Raw genomic sequence first — 21,060 nt, 5'->3', positions numbered from 1 at the left:
GCTTTCATGAAGCGGGACAAACTGGAAGCTCTGTTGGTTTTCTGCTTGTTCAGCTTTGAAGGGCTTCTCTTTGCAAAGCCGGCGAGGGATTCTGTCTCCAACAATGGAGCTCCTGGATGGTCCTGAATCAGGCTTTCTGTTTTTTTTCTCTTTAACTTACCAGCACAACTCTGGGACCATGGGAAAATGGCGCTTCCTGCTAAAACGAACTTGCTTCCACCTCTTAAAAAAATACACACTTTCTCTCTGAAAGGCCAGATTGTTGACGAGTTTTAGATTCATCTTTGTGCGTTCTACCGAACGCCGTAAATGTCCGCCCGTACTGTGGTTCCTCTCACCACCGGGGGGGACGAGAGGTACCTTTCTTTTCCCCAAAACCTGGAGTAGTCGGGGCCCTCGTATTGTCCATTCCTCGGAGTTGCTAGGCAGCCAGAAGAATCTGAGGCTCTGGCACAAACTTCCCAACACCATGGGAGAATAAAGCCAAACATCAGGATGGAAGCGGTGTGGGTTTTGTTATTGTGGACGAGGAGGAGGGGGGGGGGGTGCGCGTGAGATGGAAGAAAACGTGTCACAGCGAACATGAATAAAACATCCATCCGGCTGCGAAACGCCTGCCTCCTCTCCCAGCTGATGAATTATTTAGTCTGCGTTCTCAAACATTTAAAAAGTGACCTCGTTTTCCTCGGAGCTGCCTGAGTTTCCACTGATTTATTAGAGTCTGTCCGTCACCAGATCCCCGAGTCAAAGCTTGTCTTCTGGTGTTCTTATTGTGTGGATTCTCTGTTGACTTTTTATGGTTTTTGCAGTAAAACTGCCACAGACTTGTGCTGTTTTATCCGTTCATGTATCTTTATGTTCAGCTCTTTCAGGAGGTCGGTGCTAAGACTTTTGCTTTCTTTTCAAAATATTGGGTTTTATTTACCAAAACTGTCCCTGTAAGAGAACACCGAGATCTTTTCGAATCTGCTTCAGCAAACTATTGTTGTCTTCATTTATCATTCTGTTCTGCTCAAGTTTGGCTTTCAGATATGGTTCTGCTTTTTCAGCATTTCTCTAGTTTTATGTCCTAAAGTTTAAGTTTAAAGTACAGATGATTGGATTTTTACTGTTAATTGTTTCTTTTCCCAAATGAATTGGTACCAGTTTTTTTGTCTTCGTCCTTCATCATTTTCTAATGGCCACTTTCCAAAAAAGAAAAAAAACAGACTGGTTTGTTTAATTTTCAGGTGAAAATGAGGTTCTGGAGGCGCTGCAGAAGATCGCATCAAAGAACAAGGTTTGGAGGTCGTACATCGGGATGGGTTACTACAACTGCTCGGTCCCGCCGCCCATCCAGAGGAATCTGCTGGAGAATGCCGGCTGGTGAGTGCCTCCAAAAAGACAAACACATCTAACTAATTATATTTCTTCCTAAGCATGATTTATCTGTTTGAAGTTCTGCTGAAGTTCAGAGTAACGTGTCTTTAATCTGAGCTCTTGTGACTCGGCTCGTACAAGGACGGGTCTCCAGCTTTCTGCCGGGCAGCGTTTTCTTTCACCCAAATCCAAGCCGGTCATCCCTGCACATGTTTTCTCAGAACCTCGTGGACCTGAACAGAAGCACAATGCATTCCACTGACCCGTCTCGCTTCCTTGATTAACAACAACTTTGTCCCATTGTCCGTGTGTCCGAGCTCGTTCGGCTGATTCACCGCTTTTTTTTTTTTTGTCCTCAGGGTGACTCAGTACACGCCCTACCAGCCCGAGGTCTCCCAGGGTCGCCTGGAGTCCCTTCTCAATTATCAGACCATGATCTGTGACATCACGGGCATGCCCGTGTCCAACGCGTCCCTGCTCGACGAAGGAACAGCTGCCGCCGAGGCCATGCAGCTCTGCCACAGGTACCCAAACACTGACGACGCAGGGAAAACACTCGGAAATTAAACTTTTACATGTGAATCATTTATCATGAGTGGCAACTAAAAATACAACCAATGTGCTCTTAATACATAACCAATTTATATGGAGGTCAGAGTTGCCTTGCTCATAAATTAGTCCATCGTTTGTGTTGTTCCTCGCAGGCAGAACAAAAGGCGGATCTTTTACATCGACCCGCGCTGCCACCCCCAGACCGTCGCTGTGGTGCAGACCAGAGCTAAGTATGGATCACAAACACAACCCAAGTCTGAGCCCCCCTAGCGCACCAAAGACAAAACGCAATAAAACTGTAAACGAGAAGAAAAGCATACGCTTTTAGTGTCGTTGAGCTGTCACCGCTGTTTTGCAGCTACATTGGCGTGAAAATAGTGCTGAAGCTGCCTCATGAGATGGACTTCAGTGGGAAGGACGTGAGCGGTATACTGTTTCAGTATCCAGACACTGACGGCAGGGTGGAGGACTTCACTGCCCTCGTGGACCGGGCTCACAAGGGAGGGGTGAGAGCTTTCCCCACAGGAAGCTGCAGCCAGGAGAATAATGTAGCGATCTCTGATAGCTGAAAGTAACGTTTTATGCCGATGACACGTCTGTATACGTCTAAAAAGGAGTGAAGCAGATTTGTCAGGTGATCTTTATCTGATCTTTTCATTGGCTGAGTTTAGATAGACCATGTATAGTTAGAGTTGTTAATGTAAACCAGGGGGGTTTATAGTCGTATAACCAGATGGCGTTGAGGAACGATGACCTCATTCAGTTTCTGTGTCCAGGCCATGGCTTGCTGTGCCGCCGACCTGCTCGCCCTCTGCATCCTGCGCCCCCCAGGAGAGTTCGGGGTTGACGTCGCGCTGGGCAGCTCCCAGAGGTTCGGGGTTCCCCTCTGCTACGGCGGCCCGCACGCCGCCTTTTTTGCCGTGAAGGACAGCCTGGTCCGGATGATGCCTGGCAGGATGGTCGGCGTCACCAGGTGAGGGAATCACACTCAGCGTTCAACATGGCTGCGCTTCTTCAGGATTAAAAATTAACAGAAATAAAAACTATTCTCCCCTGAGATATATATTTTTTTGGTGTTTCAGGGACGCAGCTGGTAAGGAAGTTTATCGTCTCGCGCTGCAGACCAGAGAGCAACACATTCGGAGAGACAAGGCAACCAGCAACATCTGCACTGCACAGGTATGACCCGCTTCACGAGTCAGCACTCGGAGACCGAAAATCTCCACTGAGGCCACAGCCAGTTTGATCCAGATCATAATCTGGATCAGAACCAGAATTTAATCCATGTTTTTTTGGTTCAACCCCAACATTTCCTGAACATTTCATCCAAATCTGTTCGTTAGTTTTTAACTGACAAACGGACACAACTGAAAACAAAAGGGTCATGTGTAGGAGCAGAGACAAGCTTGTAACAAAGGGCTTACCTGTGACCTTTGACCCCATGAACCTTGAAATCAATGGTGATCACCCTTGACCCATGAGGTGTCCAGCTGCAGAGTTAGAGCCTCGACCTTTGACCGGATCACCTCCAAAATCCCTTGTTCCATGTTTGACGTTTCCTGAAAATTTCATGAAAATCTATTCATGAGTTTTAGAGTAATCTTGTACGTGCACACACACAAACACACGCACACACACAACAGATAACAGATAACAGAATCTCCTTGGTGGAGGGAACAAACTTAAAACACAGGTTTTTAGTATGAAAATGCCTTTTTTCCTTAGCGGTTCAGATCTATTTCTTTTCTAGGCTCTGCTGGCCAACATGGCTGCCATGTATGCGCTTTACCACGGTCCCCAGGGCCTCAAACACATCGCTGAGAGGACGCACAATGCCGCTCTGATCCTCGCTGAGGGTAAATTCACCCACAGGCTTTTCCAAAGTGGGATCAATGTGACAAACTACAAGTGAACTAATAATAATAATAATAATAATGAGAGTGGGAGGACAATCCTCGAACACGCTGAAGGAAACTGATTGTTTCAGTTTTAACCAGTCGGACGCGAATCGAGCTGCTCTTCCCCTCGTTTTGTTTACAGGTCTGAAGAGAGCGGGACACCGGCTGCACAGCGACATGTTCTTCGACACGCTGAAGGTAATCTGCAGCGTAGCCGCTAAAGACATCCTGGAGAGGGCCGTGCAGAGGCAGATAAACCTGCGAGTCTACTCCGAGGGAGTGGTGAGTACCGATCGTCCTCCGGGGGGGTGATTAATGCAGGTGTAGTCATCGAGGAAGAACGACGGAAACACGGTAATAAGGTCAGGAGCCCCGCGGTCGCAGGTTTCAACATGTTTGTTTTCATAGCTGTTTTGACATCAAGTGGAAACAAAATGCAGCTGAAAGCTTTACACCTAAAAGACGTTTGGATACATTTACTTCCAAAACAACGAGCACGAAAAAAAAAGGGATTAAAAAGACCAAATTTTTAAAGTCTTTTCTTCAAAAACTCAGATTGACTTACTTTGCTGAAGAAGCCAAACACTAGCTGAAGGCTAAAAGTAGCAAAACAGTGGCTAAAAGCTAAAAGTAGGATAAGAAGACAAAACCAGAGCAAGTAGGAAGAAAGTTTTTGAAGGAATTAAAGAAATCTCAACATATTTCTGTGGAGAAATATTACTAATTGAAGTTAAATATTTATGAAAAGTATTAAACTTACTTACTTAAACCAGAAGTCTTCTGAATGAGCCGAACGTTTTGATATTTAAGCAGCTAAAATGACACAAAGAACGCAGAAACGGTCAGCTTGAACCAAACATACGAAAAACAGAAAACAAACCAGGAAAACGAAGGTGTGAATTGGCATCTATACTAACGTTTAAAAGGTTTAAGTTTCACCTGATTAATGGCGAACAAATCCACCATTTTCAGCTCATATGAAGCTCATTTCACTGGGAGGGATGAGAGGAAATGTGTGTTTTTTGTTTTAACACCTAATTCACTGATATTTTAGCTGGTCCTGTTGGCTCCGACCGGCTTCTCATTAGCATTCCTGCAGTTTCTCAACAGACTGATGCTTGTTTTCAAACTGCTGAGTCACCTTCACGTCCAGCACCGTTTGGCTTTATTAATAAATAAAGACAGATATTCTGGTAAATGACCTCTTCAGGTTGAAACAGGAGCTTTTTGGTAACTCATGAATTTGATGATGAGTTTTATCGGATGTAAGGCATCGTGTTTGCGTGTGATAAGTTTTTTTTTTTTTTGGAAACAGCTGGGCGTCTCTCTGGATGAGACCGTGACTGAGAGGGACTTGGACGACCTGCTGTGGGTCTTCGGCTGCGAGTCTTCGGCCGTACGTTTATTTATTTATTTATTTCCTGCTGTCGTTCTCTTTCCCCTGACCTCGGGACGCCGTGGAAGTAAAAGCGCCGCTCGGTTTCGTTTCGATCCTTTTTGCAGGAGCTGATTGCTGAGAAGATGGGCGAGCGAGTGAAAGGGATCATGGGAAGTCCCTTCAAGAGGACAAGCAAGTTCCTGACTCACCAGGTCTTCAACAGGTCGGTTCCCGGCTCGTTTGCCGGCGCTCACAACGATGACGAGCTTCAGGCTTTTTTTAGATTTGTGGGAGTTTTTTTTGCAGAGGTTGTTTTTTTTATTAATATTATCTGGCTTCATTTACAGCCACTCTCTTTACATCCCAGATAAACCCAAAGCCCAATCTTTGGAATGTGTTCAGGTCTCTGCAGCAGTATTTAACAGATTACCCACCGCAGCCAGCGTTTCTCTCTGTGACCTGATTTAATCGGATTTCTGCAGGTTTCACGAGAGTTTTGTTAGTTGCGCGATAAGATAATAAGCTGCAAAAACGCGATTTGGTTTCTAAAAGTGGAACGGATAATCTTTATTGTAGCCGTAAAGTCCGAGTGTGTCTGTTCTTTAACACAACCGCTGAGATATGGGTGCTCAGTCAGCCGTTCTTTGAGGCTGAAATCTGTCTTTAATTCTTTTCCCTTTCCTCCGTTCAACCATCTCTCCTTGCAGCTACCACTCTGAGACCAACATTGTTCGGTACATGAAGCGTCTGGAGAACAAGGACATTTCTCTGGTGCACAGCATGATACCGCTGGTTCGTGCACCCCAGACTCTATGCTTCAGTATTTATACTCCACATGTTAGAGGAAGGTGCTTATAAAGTTCTGCTTTCCTCTTTAGGGCTCCTGCACCATGAAGCTGAACAGCTCATCTGAGCTCATGGTGAGTTCATCAGAACAATTAGGACACAGTTTGTATATTTATTCTTTTCTTTTATCTTTAGACTTAATGTTAAGTTCATCCACTCTTACATCATCTCGTCGGCAGCCAGAGAAATCACCTTTTTTTTGGCACAAAAACAGTTTGAGGGCTGAGTGACGCCACTGAAGAAGCTGAAAAAAGCTAAAGTATAAAAGTTATAAAACACAGAAGCCGTCTGTTGAATGAGCTGAACGTTACCAAGCCCCTCTTTCCTCGTTTGATTCAAAGACGTAAGACAACGTGGTTTTGGACGGTTGCGTCTACTGTTTCACCCTCACGTCTGTCCTCAGCCAATCACCTGGAGGGAGTTTGCCAACATCCACCCGTTTGTGCCTCTGGACCAGGCAGAGGGCTACCAGAAGCTGTTCCGGCAGCTGGAGAAGGACCTCTGTGAGGTGACGGGCTACGACAAGATCTCCTTCCAGCCCAACAGGTGACGTCACAAACACGCCCACCGTAGACCTGAGACGGCCGCTGCCTCGAGCCTCACAGACCGTCAGAACGGTGCTTCGTTATTTGTAAACCAGGACGCAGATAAAAGCAGCCATCTAATGTCTGCCTGCGTGCCTTCAGTATGTGATGGAGTCCACCAAGATATGCTAAAATAGAACCGATGATTAATCTTTGCTTTATTGACATGTTTCAGACCAAGTGTTTGATTCCAAGTGCCTTCAAGCTTCTCGGCAGCCATTTTAAGGGACCAAACATGTCAGTGGATAGTTTAATATGGCTGTGTTCACATTGCCGAACGAGGAGCAGAGGAGGCAAAGATGAGATCCGTCCGAGGAAAGATCGGAAAGATTAGAGATTAGGAAGCAGCTCCATGTTCCTCTGACCACAGCTGCCATGAGGCTGCGGTTAACCTCCCAGGAGGTGGACGCAGGAGGAACTGCGACCCCAGGTTGATCAGACGGGTGGTGATGGGAGAAATGGAGCCAAGGAAAGCATCCAGAGCCAAACTCTTTCTGATTATAGTGGATGTGTTTTTGATTATTGTGGAAGGAAATCAACAAATTTACCTGCCGTAGTTTAATATTCTTCTTCTCTCATCCATTAGAAGGGGTCTTATTTATGAAGGCTTAGCTTGAGGTTAGAAGAGTCACATTAGGACCTTTAATTTGAGTCAGCTGAAAAGGTTTTATGACCTTCTCAGCCTCTGACAACGAGTCAGATCTTAGAAATGTTTGGATCTGATAACGCACACACCCACCGCCGCTGCTATCAGCAGCGTTGGCCAAGACTTATCACACATCCTGTCCGTCTCTGCTGTTCCGTACTGTAGACCGCTCTTTGGACTTCGACGGGGTTCAGTGTGTATGTGTGACCCCCGCCCCTTGGTGTGTTTGTCTTGTGTTTGTTACAGCGGCGCTCAAGGAGAGTACGCCGGCCTGGCTGCCATTAAAGCCTACCTGAACTCGAAGGGAGAGAGCTCCAGGAGTGTAAGTCTGCTTGGCTGGACAAATAACAACAACATAAATGATCCGGTCCGAAACTTCTTCCTGAAACCTACAGGAGTCCAACATGAAGCCACGTAGCTTTCCTTCGTTACAAGACAAAACATGTCAGAATAAAAGTCCTTGTTTGATTCTGTAAATGGTAAATAAACGGAGCTCTGATCTGAGCTCCTTTAGACTGAAGCAGGGTTCCACTCAGATAAGATAATCAGTCCTGGCTGCTGTTTACTATAAGATTTAACGGACAAAGGTGAAACGAGCTTTCAACTTTAATTTGAGTCAGGGTGAGAAGGTTAACGCTTTAGGACTCTTAGGGACAGATGTGAGGAAACCATCCTTCATCAGAGCCACTACATTAAAACTCGTCAAAATAAAAGCACGTTACATGGCTGTAAGTGAGAATCGTTTTGTCAGCAGCTGATCGCCTGAGCGGGTAATACGGGTCATTGAAGGGCGTCACCTGAGTTCCTGAATGTCCTGAACTCATCGGGTCACTTTGACATCACCGACGAACAGTATTTTGTTTTTTTTTTGTTGAAAATGCCTCCGGGATCCCAGCATGCCGATTGGCTGCAGATAAAGACGCCGCCTCAGATTAAAGAACGGCTGACTCCGGGATTTTCTCTCCTCTCTCTGTGTAATTTGGCCTTTGTGTTTTGATAGCTCCTTCATGAGTACAATCTTAGATAGCGGGCTGATCCGTGGTAAGAGTCAAGGTCCAAACTGTGCAAACAAAGGGGCTGAGAGCCCTGGGATCCAACCACAGGCGACCCTGATCCTAAGATTCCATATTTGGATGTTTTAAGACTTTCACAGACCTGCAGGTCGGCCAGCGTTGGCTGGTCCTGCGTGACTAAGTTGCAAAATGCCAGACGTGTCATCCTAATAAGGAATAAAATCAATTAGTGGCCAGCAGGCAGGTTACTTATTAGTATCGGGTGGCTGTTGTGCAACAACAATCTCTGCTTTTTTTCTTGGTTAAGATAAAACGTGTTTCATCATTTATTCTGACGCAACTTGGTAGCTTATTTTAAATTAAAAGACTTTATTTATAAAGGAAGTTGTAGCAGTGATCAGAACGTTTGAGGATTGCTGCTCAAGTCATGTTCGACCTCAGAATATTTAGTTTAATACTACGTGTTCCTGGGTTTACTGACGGTTCACCTGTCACTTCAGGTCTGCCTCATCCCCAAATCTGCCCACGGCACCAACCCGGCGAGCGCTCAGATGGCGGGCATGAAGGTTCAGGTGGTGGAGGTGGACAAAGACGGCAACATCGACCTGGTGCACCTGAAGGCCCTGGTGAGAGCTGCGATATGAAAACAGAAATCAGCCTCATAAACCCGTAATTTAGTCGCAGCGGATCACAGGAAACAGATCACACGTTTAATTAAAGGAAGAAATTGTACATTTGTAGGAATAAAAAAGGTAATTTTGAACGTTCTGGCAGCAACACATCTCCGTGTCTCCCTCTGTGGAACCGAGGAGAGCAGCTGCTGCAGGTTTCGGAGGGAATTTCGTCCCATTCATTTGATAGGTCTGATGTTTGCTGTCGGTCGGAGGTCCAGACTGCAGCAGGTTAGATCGGCTCCCGGACTCTTCGCTGCTGTCATGGAGGTTCTGGGAGGTTTAGCATCGTCTCATTGGAACAAGTCCCTGAAGAAGACGTCTCCTAGAAGGGAGCAGATGTTCTAAAACCTGCACACATTCTCACCTCAGTCCATTTGAGACCAGCTGTAGTCCAGAGAAGACTGCGGCATTTCTGGATGGTGTTCATATCGGTGGCTTCTTCTCTGCCTGATAGAGCTTTAAGCAGCGTTTGTGGACGACACAGTGAACTGTGTTTACAGACGATGATCTGTGGAAGAGTTCCTGAGCAGAACAGAACCAGAACCTGGTTTTAATCCAAGATCCATTTAATACTGACTCTCAGCTTTGACCTTTGACATCAGAGCTTTCTCCAGATCAATCTTTAGATGATATTATGAACTGTAGATGATGGGACGTTCAACGTCTTTCACTCCAATCTTCCACTCAGGAACTTTATTCTGAAACTGTTGCAGTATTTTCAGACGCAGGTGAACCTCCGTCCATCTTTACTTCTGACAGATTCAGCTCCTCTGAAATCCTCCTTTTATCCCCGGTCCTCTCACTGACCTGCTGAGAATTAACCTCGTTAGTTACTAAATGCTCCTCCAGCTGTTTCTTATTCGTACCTCTCAGTTTTACAGCCTGTTGTTGCTCCTGGGACCTTTTTTTTTAGATGTTGCTGCCATCAAAATCCAAATTACTTTATTTTTTTTCTACAAATGTTAAAATTTCTTAGTTTAAACATTTAATGTGGGTTTATGAGATTTGCAAATCATTGCTTTCTGTTTTTATTTACATTTGAAGGTCAACTTAGAATTGTGGTCGTATGGAGCTAAACCCTTCAGACTGTAGTGTTTATATGAGCCTACAGCTCATTTGAGCTCATTAATCTTTAATTGAAGCGCTCGTATCATTTTGATGCTCTCTCTCTCTCTCTCTCTGTCAGGTGGACAAACACAAGGCGAACCTGGCAGCCATAATGATTACCTATCCTTCGACATTTGGCGTCTTTGAGGAGAACATCAGTGACGTTTGTGATCTTATTCATAAAAATGGCGGCCAGGTCTACCTGGACGGCGCCAACATGAACGCTCAGGTGAGCAAAGATAGAAAGATATGTTTATATATGAGTATTATCAAACTAAATCAGAAACGTTTAGTCTGTGCCAGCTGCCGTTTATGAAACTTACACATAAAGTTATGTAAAGAAGACAAAAAAAGAGGGGATAAAAAGCAAATTAGTTTTGTTTTTACCTTTTCAACTTCATCTTTAAAGTTCAAAATGAGGCAGAAACCAGTTTATACTTCTTTCACCAGTCAGCAAAAAGATGATAAAAAGAGGAGACAATAATAAAACAAAGAAGGGGAACAAATCCTGCTTTTGTTTTACAGTAAATATTGGAAAATGGGTAATAATTCATGTGTAACTAAAGCTTTTTTTTTTTTTACCTGCTGTTTGCTTCAGGTGGGTTTGTGTCGTCCTGGAGATTACGGTTCTGACGTGTCCCACCTGAACCTCCACAAAACCTTCTGCATCCCCCACGGGGGAGGAGGACCCGGCATGGGGCCCATCGGAGTGTGAGTAACGCCACCAGCGGTCCGCTTCCGTCTCAACTCAGGGGCGCGCACATGTCGAGGCGTCCTTATTGCTGCTCCATTAAAACGCCAGAATGTGCAGCTCCGTCACGTTCAGTGTTCTGAGAGCTTCGGGAGCTGCAAGCTGCAAAACATTAAAAAAAAAGACAGCAATCGACAGGATTTTGACAGAACAAGAGAAATGAGTAACAAGAAGTTGGACTAAACGTGTCTGAATTTACATTTTTATAGCTTTTATGGTTTCCACTCAGTCACCATTTAAGTTTTATGTTTTTATTGAATGTTCAGTTGATGGTTGACACCAACTTCTGAAGTGTCTAAAAGTTTCAAAACCTTTGCAAACAAACAACGTATACAAATAATACATCCAAACGTAGGGATTTGTCTCTTTTTCCTCGCAGTGCACAGCCAAGCCTGTAAAGTCCAGGTGTATTTCAGCTCATAATGATCTTTTCAGAACAGGAAGTGAAGGTTTTTAACTTATCAGATCTCCTGCAGGAACATAAAAACTCGCATGAGCGACCATCAGAGTCGCCTGCCGCTCACGCTTCAACAAACTTTCAAATCTGACGGAAAGTTTTTATTTGAGGCTCACTTTATAGTCTCTTTTTTTCTGCCTCTTTTGGGGCCAGGGAGTGACAGACACAGGTTTGTGGTTACCGCGGTGACCCCAACGAGCAGCAGTTTTAAGGTTTCTTTTGGTCTCGGTGCTCTCTAAATCTCGTCCTTTTCCCCCCTCGGAAACGTTTCTCTTAACTCATGCGAGTCTCCGCGGTGTCCTCCTCAGGAAGGCCCACCTCGCCCCCTTCCTGCCGAGCCACCCGGTGGTCGCCATGCAGTCAGTGAACAGCAGCAGCTCGCTAGGCACCATCAGCGCCGCGCCGTGGGGCTCCAGCGCCATCCTGCCCATCTCGTGGGCCTACATCAAGGTGGGACCATCAGCGAGACACGGGACAGCCGGGTAACGTTCTGACCCAAAAAAAAAATCCACAAACACGCTGAGAGGACGCCGGATTCTGTCCCTAAGAGACAACCGATGATAAAACCGTTGGTGGGAGGTCCGGGTGTCCACGCTGGAAGATAATAAGTTTTACTGCAGCAGATAATGTTGTGTTTTTAGAAAAGAAGGCCTGATTTTATCAAGAGTTCAGGAAGCAGAGCTCCCTCCGTTGGTTTGATGTTTCCTGGGTCTTGTTGTGTTCAGATGATGGGGTCGAAGGGACTGACCCACGCTACAGAGGTGGCCATCCTCAACGCCAACTACATGTCCAAGAGGCTGGAGGGGCACTACAAAATCCTCTTCAGAGGCAGGAAAGGTAAAGTTCGGTTTCTGAGGACAGCTCTGCTTCAGGACGCAGTACTTCTGAAGCGATAAATGTGCCTCTGTTTGGTCCTGGGCAGGTTTCGTTGCTCACGAGTTCATTCTGGACGTGAGGCCGTTCAAGAAGACCGCCAACGTCGAGGCCGTCGACGTGGCCAAGAGGCTGCAGGATTACGGTCGGTTGGGTGAGACGCACGGTCGGCGTCTGGTGGGAGGCGGGGCTCACGTGTTGTTGTTTGTTCCGCGCAGGGTTCCACGCGCCCACCATGTCGTGGCCGGTGGCCGGCACGCTCATGATCGAACCCACCGAGTCGGAGGACAAGGCTGAGATGGATCGTTTCTGCGACGCCCTAATCGGGATCCGACAGGAGATCGCAGACATCGAGGAGGGAAGGATGGACTCTCGGATCAACCCGCTCAAGGTGCAGGAAGTGGATCAGGCGGAAGGATGTGGAAAAACCTCTGTTAGTTTTCTGCTGTGGTACCCATTCCCCGGTTTGTGTTTTCTCTGCAGATGGCGCCTCACTCTCTGGCGTGCGTCTCATCCTCAAACTGGGACAGGCCTTACTCCAGGGAGCTCGCTGCGTTCCCGCTGGTGAGCGTTCTCCTCTCGTGGATCCATCTGATGAGCCTTTTAGCCCCTAAGTTCTTCTCAAGCAGCAGCTTCAGGTCGTTCAGGTTGATGTTTCCATCCTGCTGTGTGAAGACTTGTAGCCAACAGGCCCTGAAGACAACCATGTTTGTGTCTCAAACACATTTTGCTCTCTTTAAAATTCTGAATAATTTGGTCGAAACTGAGCTGCAGCTTTGTTGCTGATAAACTAATTTTAAAAACAGATCACTGGACTCTTGAGCTGCGTATCTACAGCTGACAGTAAGGTCACTCGAACTGAGTTTAAAGAAACATTCAGATTGATTCACAGCTGAAGCCAAAAAAGAGCAAAAGTTGACAACTAAATATTTAAAGCCAAAACCAGGAAAGTCGCAGGCAGAGCAGTTTGTTGCAGAGAAAAGTAAAAAAAAAATCTTTATTTAATGCTGTTTTTGTTGCTCCGCAGCCGTTCATAAGACCCGAGACAAAGTTCTGGCCGACCATCTCCAGGATCGACGACATCTATGGCGACCAGAACCTGGTGTGCACCTGCCCGCCCATGGAGGTCTACGAGTCCCCGTACGAGGAGAAGAGGGCGTCCTCATAGACCCCAGCCCGCTCAAAGCACTGAAACCTCCCAGACTTTCAAACCTGGAGCCGCCTCACTGACGGGACGGACGGAGAGTCTGGGTTAATAATTCGGGTTAATTCTCAGCTCTGGGGAGGGGGGGGACGTCGGCGCTGAGCTCAGCACAAGTTCAATTATTTCAAACGGACCAACCGGTGCAGCTTCTGGCTCCCCCCCCTCCAGCAAGTAAAACTTTGAAAATCTTGATCAATTTTGACTCCAGACATCCATAAAGATGGCCGCCTGTTCCTGTGTTCTCCTGTAAAATAGCTCCCTTCCTGTTCCTCCAACCCCCCAGATTCCTGTCGTAGTTCTATAAAGCTTTTGTTAATATTCCTCCGTTATTTTAATTTGTTTTGTGGCTCAAGGATAGTCTTTAATTTCAAGGAATGCTTTTCTAATCTAAATAGTTTTCTATGTTGGGAAACAACTTGTCTGTATTAAACATGTTTGTCTTAAAGCGTGTGATGTTTTCAGACTGAAACCAACACCTGCAGGAGCAGGGTGGAGACGTGTTGGCATTTTTTCTTATTTTTTTCTTCAAATTTTTAAATATTCTGTATTATGAAGGACTGAAATAACTTTCGAGTAATTAAAAAGTGAGAAAGTTACTCAGTTCAAAACAAAACTTGAAGAAAACCGATGCTGACAACAGATGCAGCTAAATGGACTTGGCCTCATCCATTCTCCTTTTTTTGGGGGGGGGGACTAGTGTCACGTACCTCCTCGTTCTGGGGTCAGGTTCCTGCAGAACCGAGCAGAACCCCCTGAGGCGCTGCAGGACGTTTGGCTCAGGGACGACGGAGAACAGATAACAAAAAGAAGTCAAACCATTTCAAACCAGATTTATTCCTTAAAAAGACCCCAAACATTTCAGACAGACACCAGAGACGGATTAAATTCATTAAGAAACTAAAATATTTCATAAAAACATTTGTGCCAAAAAAACCCTGAGCAGCTCGACCAACCTGTCTGCCTCACCAAAAACCTGAAGCTTCATTCACCTTTAAAATATATTTACTGATGAGTTTATGAGTTTGAAGCGTTTGTTCATTTGAAGAAATCCCATATAAAACAAAACATGTTTTTATTGCTCTTCAGATCTGTATATTTACCGAGGACCAACAGATTTAGAGGATTGTTTGAAAAATAAATATCTTTTCTGGGATTTCTTGGCAGAGAAAACTTCCTTAATTTAATTATATTGTCTCTCTGCAGCCTCAGGGGATTAATTAAAAGGTTTGATTTCTAGAATTACGACTAAAACACCTGAAATTAAACAAAATAAAATCAATAAACTGATCAGGTTTTAGTTTCCTTTTGCCCTCAGACTCTTTGGTATCATTTGAGGATAAAACTTCAGAAATACACATTTTATCTCCTAAATATATTAATTTATTCATAGTAATATATATTGATAAACTTAATATGATAAAAATATAATATTAATCTTATTTTCCTGACCATCAGTTTGGATAATTTCCTATCTGACTTTCAACCAAAGCATTGATTAACACTAATAGATCAAATTTTTAAATAAAAGAGATACATTTTGCTGCATTTTAAATCTTATTTTGTATCTTTATTTGTATTTACCTGCTAAAAAGGCTGCTTCGGCTGTTTTCGAACCGCACTGTAAAAGAAGCTCAGAGTTGTTTCGAAACAACCGAGGCGAAGGTTTAAAGGACTGCAGGACGTCAGAGGATGTGGGGAAAAATGAACAGTTTTTAGGTTTAATTAAAAAAAAAAAAAAAAAAGCTCATAAAAGATGAGTTATAGCTTCTTATATCACAGCTGAGTCCCTGTTTTAGTTTTCATTTCAAACTATTTGAATTTTAATTAAAACATTTCATTTTCACAATAATTGTCATCTTTGTTTGGAACCATGATTAATCTTTTATAACGAGCCGCAGTCATCAGTTACTGTGGGATGTTTTCAGTAAATGAATGTAGAAGTTTTAAGGGGAAACAGTGATGGGGTTTAAATGATACAAATGCAGATTTAGAAGAAGAAGTTCCCAAACGGGTCTTTAAAATGTGAACTCAGACCGACCAGAACCACTCAGCCCGTCAGCCTGAGCTCTTCTGTCTCCGGGTCTCGTCCCAGCTTCCCCGCTTGCTGCTCGAGCGTCTGGTGATCTTCAGCCGCCGCGGATTTCCTCCTCTGAACCAGGCAGTCCACCAGGACGACGAACGCCGCCGACGAGACCAAGCAGCAGCCCGAGAGGTAGAAGGCGGCGCTGTAGTCGCCGGTCTGATCCACCAGCCAGCCTGCAGAAGAAACGCAGACATGTCCCTCACTGTTCCACCGCTCCGACTAAATACGATTCAGGGCTGGAAGCCACAAGTCTGTGTTGTTATTACAATTAAAAACAAGGATTATAACGTCTTGACGCTTCACTGTGGGTGTGATTTTTAAAACTGAGGTCAGCTCAGAACAAAAACAGCAGCTGTTTTTATTTTAAGTTTTCAGTTCTGGTGAGAAAAAACAAAAACATTCAGTGTAAAAAAGGTGCGACTGTTCTAAGGTCAGATCCACTTTTCTTTAAACGTTAACAAGACGAGTTAACGATGAGGTGACAAACAGGAAGGAGTCTCAAAGAAGAAGTCCACCGAGTCGCTTCCATGACCCAATACCAGAACAACAACATGGGGTCCAAAGTGAATCTTTGACCCGAGTTTGAAGAACATCCCATCCGTGTTAATCATCCACGGAGACGAATCTGGAGCCTGCTGGAGCGTCAGATCGGCACCAGAACTGCAGACTCAGCAGGATTGCTTGTTCGGGAGTCTGTAGCCGGGACGTCACGTGACCTTCTCAGGGATTCTCAGCGTCCTTACGTGACTCGCAGAGGGGGACTCGTCTTGTCTTGTCTTGAGTTTTGTGTTCTATTTTGAGTCCCAAAGTCTCAAAGCCTTCCTGATATATCTGCGGGGGTCTCCAACCCGCTGGACTTTGAGCTCTGCTCCGACAGAAAACACCTCCAGGTCTAAAAAAAACAAACAAACTAATAACAAACGACAATCACTTCAGAACAGCTCCAACTCCGCCTGTCTTCATTTCTAAAGCGTGATCCAGATGATTAAATCATAAATGGCTCACTGGCTGCAGAAAATCAGCTAAAAATGTCTGTATTTTCACACAAAACTGAGTGAAGTCTGAGTCACCAGTGAGTCTCGGAGACCGCAGCCCAGTGAGACATTTCCTCAGACAGGTTTTAAAAAAGAAAAATGTAAGAGTGAAGCTTTCTAAGCTGAAGGATGGATGTCAGAAAACCCTAAAAATGAAACTTTGACGAGTGATTTCAGATAATCCTGAACGCTGTTTGTCGCGTCGCTTCAGGGCTGTTTCAGAAAACAGACACGTTGGCAACTTTACTGCCCGTCAAGGAACGCGCACTGAGGTCGGTCCAAAAACCAACAGTAAGAAAGAAGCAACGCATGCTTAAAGAGAACCGTGTGTCTCTGTATCCGCTTAAATCAGTGATAAATACAAACAGCGCTGTTGGTCCAGAATCAGTCCTTTGTCGGCTCTGGAGCCCGCAGACAAGACGGATCATGTAACGAATCACGCTTGGTGCTCTGTGGGGCTTTAGATCACACAAATTAAAAAAACTAAGAAGTTAAACATAATTAATCAATAGTCTGTTGAGAGTTTTAATGATGGAACAGGTCACAGGTTAAAGGCTCCGTATCACATGAAGGAGAACTGATCAGGGTTAAACCTTTGTGTGTCCTAAAAAAACGCAAGGGTCAAAAACCAGACATATCCCTTGATTAAAGTGTGAACTATAATCATAAGTACATGAATATGTTAGGGAGTGATTAACTGTGTGAGCAATGGTTTTATTAAGAACTGTAACTAATCATTACGTGAACTGAAACAGCTTACACACCCCAGTTTTGGTCCAACAGGACGTCTCTGCTGTTTGCTCACGTATGTTAGTTGAATTATAAAACTAAATAAAATGTAAATAACCGAGGAGGAAGTGTCCACAGCTGTGGACAGAGTGGGAGTTTATATGTTCCCACACGTAGTTGTTGTTATGGAGTTAAACGCAGCCGAGTTTGGAAGATTTTTTAAACTATTTTTGCTGATTTGAGAGGCGAAAACGTCCGGACACAGAATGAAGCTCGTCAGGAATTATAAGTGTTAAATGTTGCCTTTTCATTTTAAAATCTCTACAGAGAAGCAAAACACCCTCTTAGGTTTCTCACATTCTGCACAGCTAAAAGCTAAGCTGCTCATGTTTATGGAATTAGCTTCTGTTTTTCAGATCAGCAGGAAGCAGTTTGAACTGCAGTCTTGTTCCTTCAGCAACAAAAACATTTTCTTGTTATTTTTCCCGTCTAACAAACGATCTCCAACTGTCAATTATCAAGATTGGAGAAAAGGATTATTTGACAAAACGTGTGGCGGCACGCCCAGAAATCCGAGGTGATCCGAGGTGATTCGAGGTGAACAGGTCTGAGGGCAGATGTCGCTCTGCTGGGAGAGGAAAACATGAGGATGATGTCCCCCGAGGCTCTTCTGGTGCGCTGCCAGGTTTAACCTTTATTCCTCAAACGGTCATGTGGCCTTCATTTCTGTCAGAGCAGAAATGTGCACACCAGCAGGTTATGAACGGATTATCTCAGCAGATTTTTGGTATAAGTAGGTTAATGTCAGCAAAACTTTCTCTTTATATGCACCCAGCTCGGTGGCGCAGATGTGATATTTAACGCTGATACAAATCCAGCTTATAATAGATTATTAAATGCTCAGTTTTCCGAGCTTAACGTCTCAGTAATTCAGGCTGGAACAGCAGATGTTACAGCTGCAAAAAAAGACAAACAAAAAAAAGCAGCAACACAGAGTGCTTACCTCCAGCAGGTGGACCGATGAAGCCGCCGATGCTCCTGAAGAGCATAAAAAGCCCCAGGCCGCTGTCGAATCCCTCCAAGGTCACGATGTCCACGATGGAGGTGACGTGGAGGGCCACCATGCAACCGAACAGGAAGCCATAGAGCAACGCAAAGCCCAGGATGGCCCAGAAGTTCCGGCCAACGGGCAGCAAAAGCAGCACCATCCCCGTCAGGGTGGTGACCACGGCGAGCAGCTGCAGGCTCCTCAGGAGCCTCATGTTAGCGAGCCAGCCGCAGAACAACCTGCCCGCCAGGTCAGCAACGGCCAGCACCGACAGGATGAAGGCCGGCCAGTACTCCTCAACCCCCAGGCTGCTGGCGAAGGGCACCAGGAACAGAGTGGGGATGAAAAACCCTGCTGCTGCAAAGACCGCAAACAGGATGTAGAGAAGGAGCTCGGGTTTTTTCAGGAGGGAGCACTGGAAGACGGCCTTCCTCCCTGAAGGGAGCGCGGCGGCATCGTCCTCCGCTGCCGCTGGCAGGGGCCTCATGAGTGCGCCGCACACGCACAGGTTCAACTGAAGGCCGCCGATGATGAGCAAGGCGCCCCGCCAGGTGTACGTCTCAATAAGCCACTTGAAGACGGGGCTGAATATCATAGAAAAGACACACTCTCCCGAGCTGGCGAGGGCGTAGGCGATGGGACGCCACCTCGCAAAGTAGTGGTTCACCATGCTCATGGCAGGGACCCACGAGAAGGAAATACCTGAACCTGGAGAAACAAGATGGAAACATTTACTCCAAGCCAGGTAGCTGTTTTTTATCCCATAGAAGTCTGAAAACATGAAGAAGATCAGTGTTTTTTTTTCTTTTAATTCATCACAGTCAAAGCCAACAAGCAGTCAAGCGTTGTTTAGTTTTCTGAGCACGAATCAACCAGCCCTCTGGCTCTTTGAGGCCTCTGATCGTTCAGCAGGTCAACTGCTTTCGGAGCGAGTACGGGTTGTGCTTTGGGGTGTGTTTGCCTGGTGCATCGTTCGCTGCTGCGAGACGTGGAGACTTGCATGCGTCTGGGTCCTCTGTGGTTAGTGGTTTTAATAACAAATATTAAAAATGACAGGCTCCAAACCTCTTCATCTAGTGCCTCATTGAAACGAGCCTGTGTGTGACTGCAGACAACTCTAATGTTAGTTTGATAAACAAACAATGGAATGAAAAGTTTTTGTTGATGAACAACAACAAAAACATGAGAATAGGTGGATTAAAATGCCAAAGAAGGATCTGTGAGTGTCTCAGACGCGCTAACCTTCCAGGAAGCCCATGGTGAGGTAGAGCCAAGGCAGGCTGAGGTCCAGAGACGCCAGGGACATCCCCAAGAAACACAGCAGGCCTCCGACTACGATGACCACCCTCTGAGAAAACCGTAAAGTCAGAGCGCTTGCAGCTGGAGCTGTGGAGGGGCGGGAAAAAATAAGAAATCATAAACCAAATCTCCTCGGGTTCTAAAAAGACCAGACAACCAGATGTTTACCTCCAATGTGAAACATGGCGATCGCTGCAGAGGTCACCCAGGAGGTAGTGCTAGCCAGAACTCCAAAATGGCTCTGAATGTCCAGGAAGAAGTGGCCAAAGTTCTTGAGGACGGCCGCACTGAGGCCCATGACGAAGAAGGCCGATGCGACCACCACCCATCCGTACCCCCCATCAGGAGGCCCGGTTCTCCTGGACTTCATCTGAACCACTCACGAGGTGCTTCCCTGCCTTCAGGAGGCTGCAGCGTAATAATCAGGGCTCCTGAAAACCAAAAAAAAAACAAAGTCCAAGCGTGAAGAGCAGCTGGAAGAGGAGTCGAATCCTTTCTGTCTCTTTTTCCCTCACAGTCACAACATGAATGCACTTGCAGCACACTATTATTTAGCTAAAACCACACCTAGCATTGCACAATACACTAAACGTAAAGGTATTTATCATGAAGTCGTGAAGACCAGACCAAAACTAAAGCAATAAACTTAATCTGCACAGTATTTTGTCCTTAAATTATAAAAACTACTGTTTGTTTGTTTGCCCTCAGAAAAAGCAGAAGTGAGAGAAAATTAAAGTCTTTGTTTACTTACAGACTACAGCCCAAATGTAGACGACTTTATGACTTCTTCCAGTTGCTTAAAAGCAGATTCGGTCCTGTTTTTGTTTACACTGAGTGCGTACCCACATTTTGGAGACGAATCTGAAAAACTACAGGAGTAAACTCTTCCAAACTGCACCATTTGATATAACGATTTTATGATTTGCTTTTAAGGTTTACAATGAGCACCTTTAAACAGCTCAGTAAAAATATAAAAAAATGAAATTAAATTTTAAACAGCACTGACGGCTGTTTCAAAATAAAACAAAAATAAGTTAAACTTTTAAAAGTAACTACAGCTGATAGAATACGTTACTTTAAAAAAAAAAAAAAAAAGATGAATTAAAGTTGAGGCTCACATGTGTTCCGGTCGGTCCAAACCCTGACGTCTTCTTCTTCTTCTGCGGCGACTAACAGCCGTTTCTTCGGCGTCACGTTACCGCGCGCTCGACATTTAAGGTGACCGCCATTAAAACGCCCCATAGTGAAAAATATTTATTAAATCCCAATATTAAAGTGTTCAACCTTTACCTCATTTACTGAACAGACGCTGCCTCACAGCCGCTGGCGTTTATTACGGTTTTATTGCGGAAAAAAACTGCGGCAAGCTGCCAAACCGTTTGAAGAAGCTAACGCTAATCTGCGTCAAACCCACATCCGGTTTTCAAAATAAAACATTAAAAAAAGTATATTTTTAACGTCACCATTATTCAGTTAAATCAAAGCGTTTTTAGATGAGAAAAAGCTCTTTATAAAAGATGAACCA

At 45.1% G+C, this 21,060-nt stretch overlaps 2 protein-coding genes across 4 annotated transcripts in view; one reads left to right on the top strand and one right to left on the bottom strand.

Moving 5' to 3' along the window:
• The window catches only part of gldc (glycine dehydrogenase (decarboxylating)), a 16,161-nt gene extending 2,371 nt beyond the window's left edge, over nucleotides 1–13,790 (top strand). Inside the window, exons 3-25 of the mRNA XM_017412319.3 lie at nucleotides 1,230–1,365; nucleotides 1,719–1,883; nucleotides 2,064–2,141; nucleotides 2,270–2,417; nucleotides 2,688–2,884; nucleotides 2,994–3,090; nucleotides 3,662–3,767; nucleotides 3,952–4,091; nucleotides 5,125–5,205; nucleotides 5,313–5,410; nucleotides 5,895–5,979; nucleotides 6,066–6,107; nucleotides 6,437–6,579; nucleotides 7,510–7,585; nucleotides 8,777–8,902; nucleotides 10,137–10,286; nucleotides 10,656–10,768; nucleotides 11,574–11,715; nucleotides 11,991–12,102; nucleotides 12,188–12,283; nucleotides 12,357–12,529; nucleotides 12,622–12,702; nucleotides 13,166–13,790. Of these exons, the coding sequence (XP_017267808.1) occupies nucleotides 1,230–1,365; nucleotides 1,719–1,883; nucleotides 2,064–2,141; nucleotides 2,270–2,417; nucleotides 2,688–2,884; nucleotides 2,994–3,090; nucleotides 3,662–3,767; nucleotides 3,952–4,091; nucleotides 5,125–5,205; nucleotides 5,313–5,410; nucleotides 5,895–5,979; nucleotides 6,066–6,107; nucleotides 6,437–6,579; nucleotides 7,510–7,585; nucleotides 8,777–8,902; nucleotides 10,137–10,286; nucleotides 10,656–10,768; nucleotides 11,574–11,715; nucleotides 11,991–12,102; nucleotides 12,188–12,283; nucleotides 12,357–12,529; nucleotides 12,622–12,702; nucleotides 13,166–13,306 (2,726 nt within the window). The 3' untranslated portion in view covers nucleotides 13,307–13,790. The remainder of the gene's footprint in view (nucleotides 1–1,229; nucleotides 1,366–1,718; nucleotides 1,884–2,063; nucleotides 2,142–2,269; nucleotides 2,418–2,687; nucleotides 2,885–2,993; nucleotides 3,091–3,661; nucleotides 3,768–3,951; nucleotides 4,092–5,124; nucleotides 5,206–5,312; nucleotides 5,411–5,894; nucleotides 5,980–6,065; nucleotides 6,108–6,436; nucleotides 6,580–7,509; nucleotides 7,586–8,776; nucleotides 8,903–10,136; nucleotides 10,287–10,655; nucleotides 10,769–11,573; nucleotides 11,716–11,990; nucleotides 12,103–12,187; nucleotides 12,284–12,356; nucleotides 12,530–12,621; nucleotides 12,703–13,165) is intronic.
• A 365-nt stretch (nucleotides 13,791–14,155) lies between these two features.
• On the bottom strand, nucleotides 14,156–20,919 carry zgc:114041 (uncharacterized protein LOC574425 homolog). Of its 3 annotated transcripts, none has more exons than XM_017412320.2 (6): nucleotides 20,654–20,915; nucleotides 20,287–20,396; nucleotides 19,704–19,966; nucleotides 19,479–19,622; nucleotides 18,192–18,944; nucleotides 14,156–15,598 (listed from the first exon to the last, which is right to left on the bottom strand). In XM_017412320.2, the coding sequence occupies exons 3-6, from the start codon at nucleotides 19,903–19,905 to the stop codon at nucleotides 15,390–15,392; spliced, it is 1,308 nt and encodes a 435-aa protein (XP_017267809.1). In that variant the 5' UTR covers nucleotides 19,906–19,966; nucleotides 20,287–20,396; nucleotides 20,654–20,915; the 3' UTR covers nucleotides 14,156–15,389. The 3 variants fall into 3 exon arrangements, with proteins under 3 accessions (XP_017267809.1, XP_017267810.1, XP_037831635.1); XM_037975707.1 differs by having other exon boundaries at nucleotides 15,456–16,317; nucleotides 20,654–20,919; XM_017412321.2 differs by lacking the exons at nucleotides 20,287–20,396; nucleotides 20,654–20,915 and having other exon boundaries at nucleotides 19,704–20,071.
• Between the last annotated feature and the right edge of the window lie 141 nt (nucleotides 20,920–21,060).

The sequence above is a fragment of the Kryptolebias marmoratus genome, linkage group LG1 (assembly GCF_001649575.2).
Source record: "Kryptolebias marmoratus isolate JLee-2015 linkage group LG1, ASM164957v2, whole genome shotgun sequence".
NCBI lineage: Eukaryota > Metazoa > Chordata > Actinopteri > Cyprinodontiformes > Rivulidae > Kryptolebias > Kryptolebias marmoratus.
The sequence above is the reverse complement of the archived record's forward strand: the minus strand, read 5'-3'. Positions and strand labels throughout refer to the sequence as shown.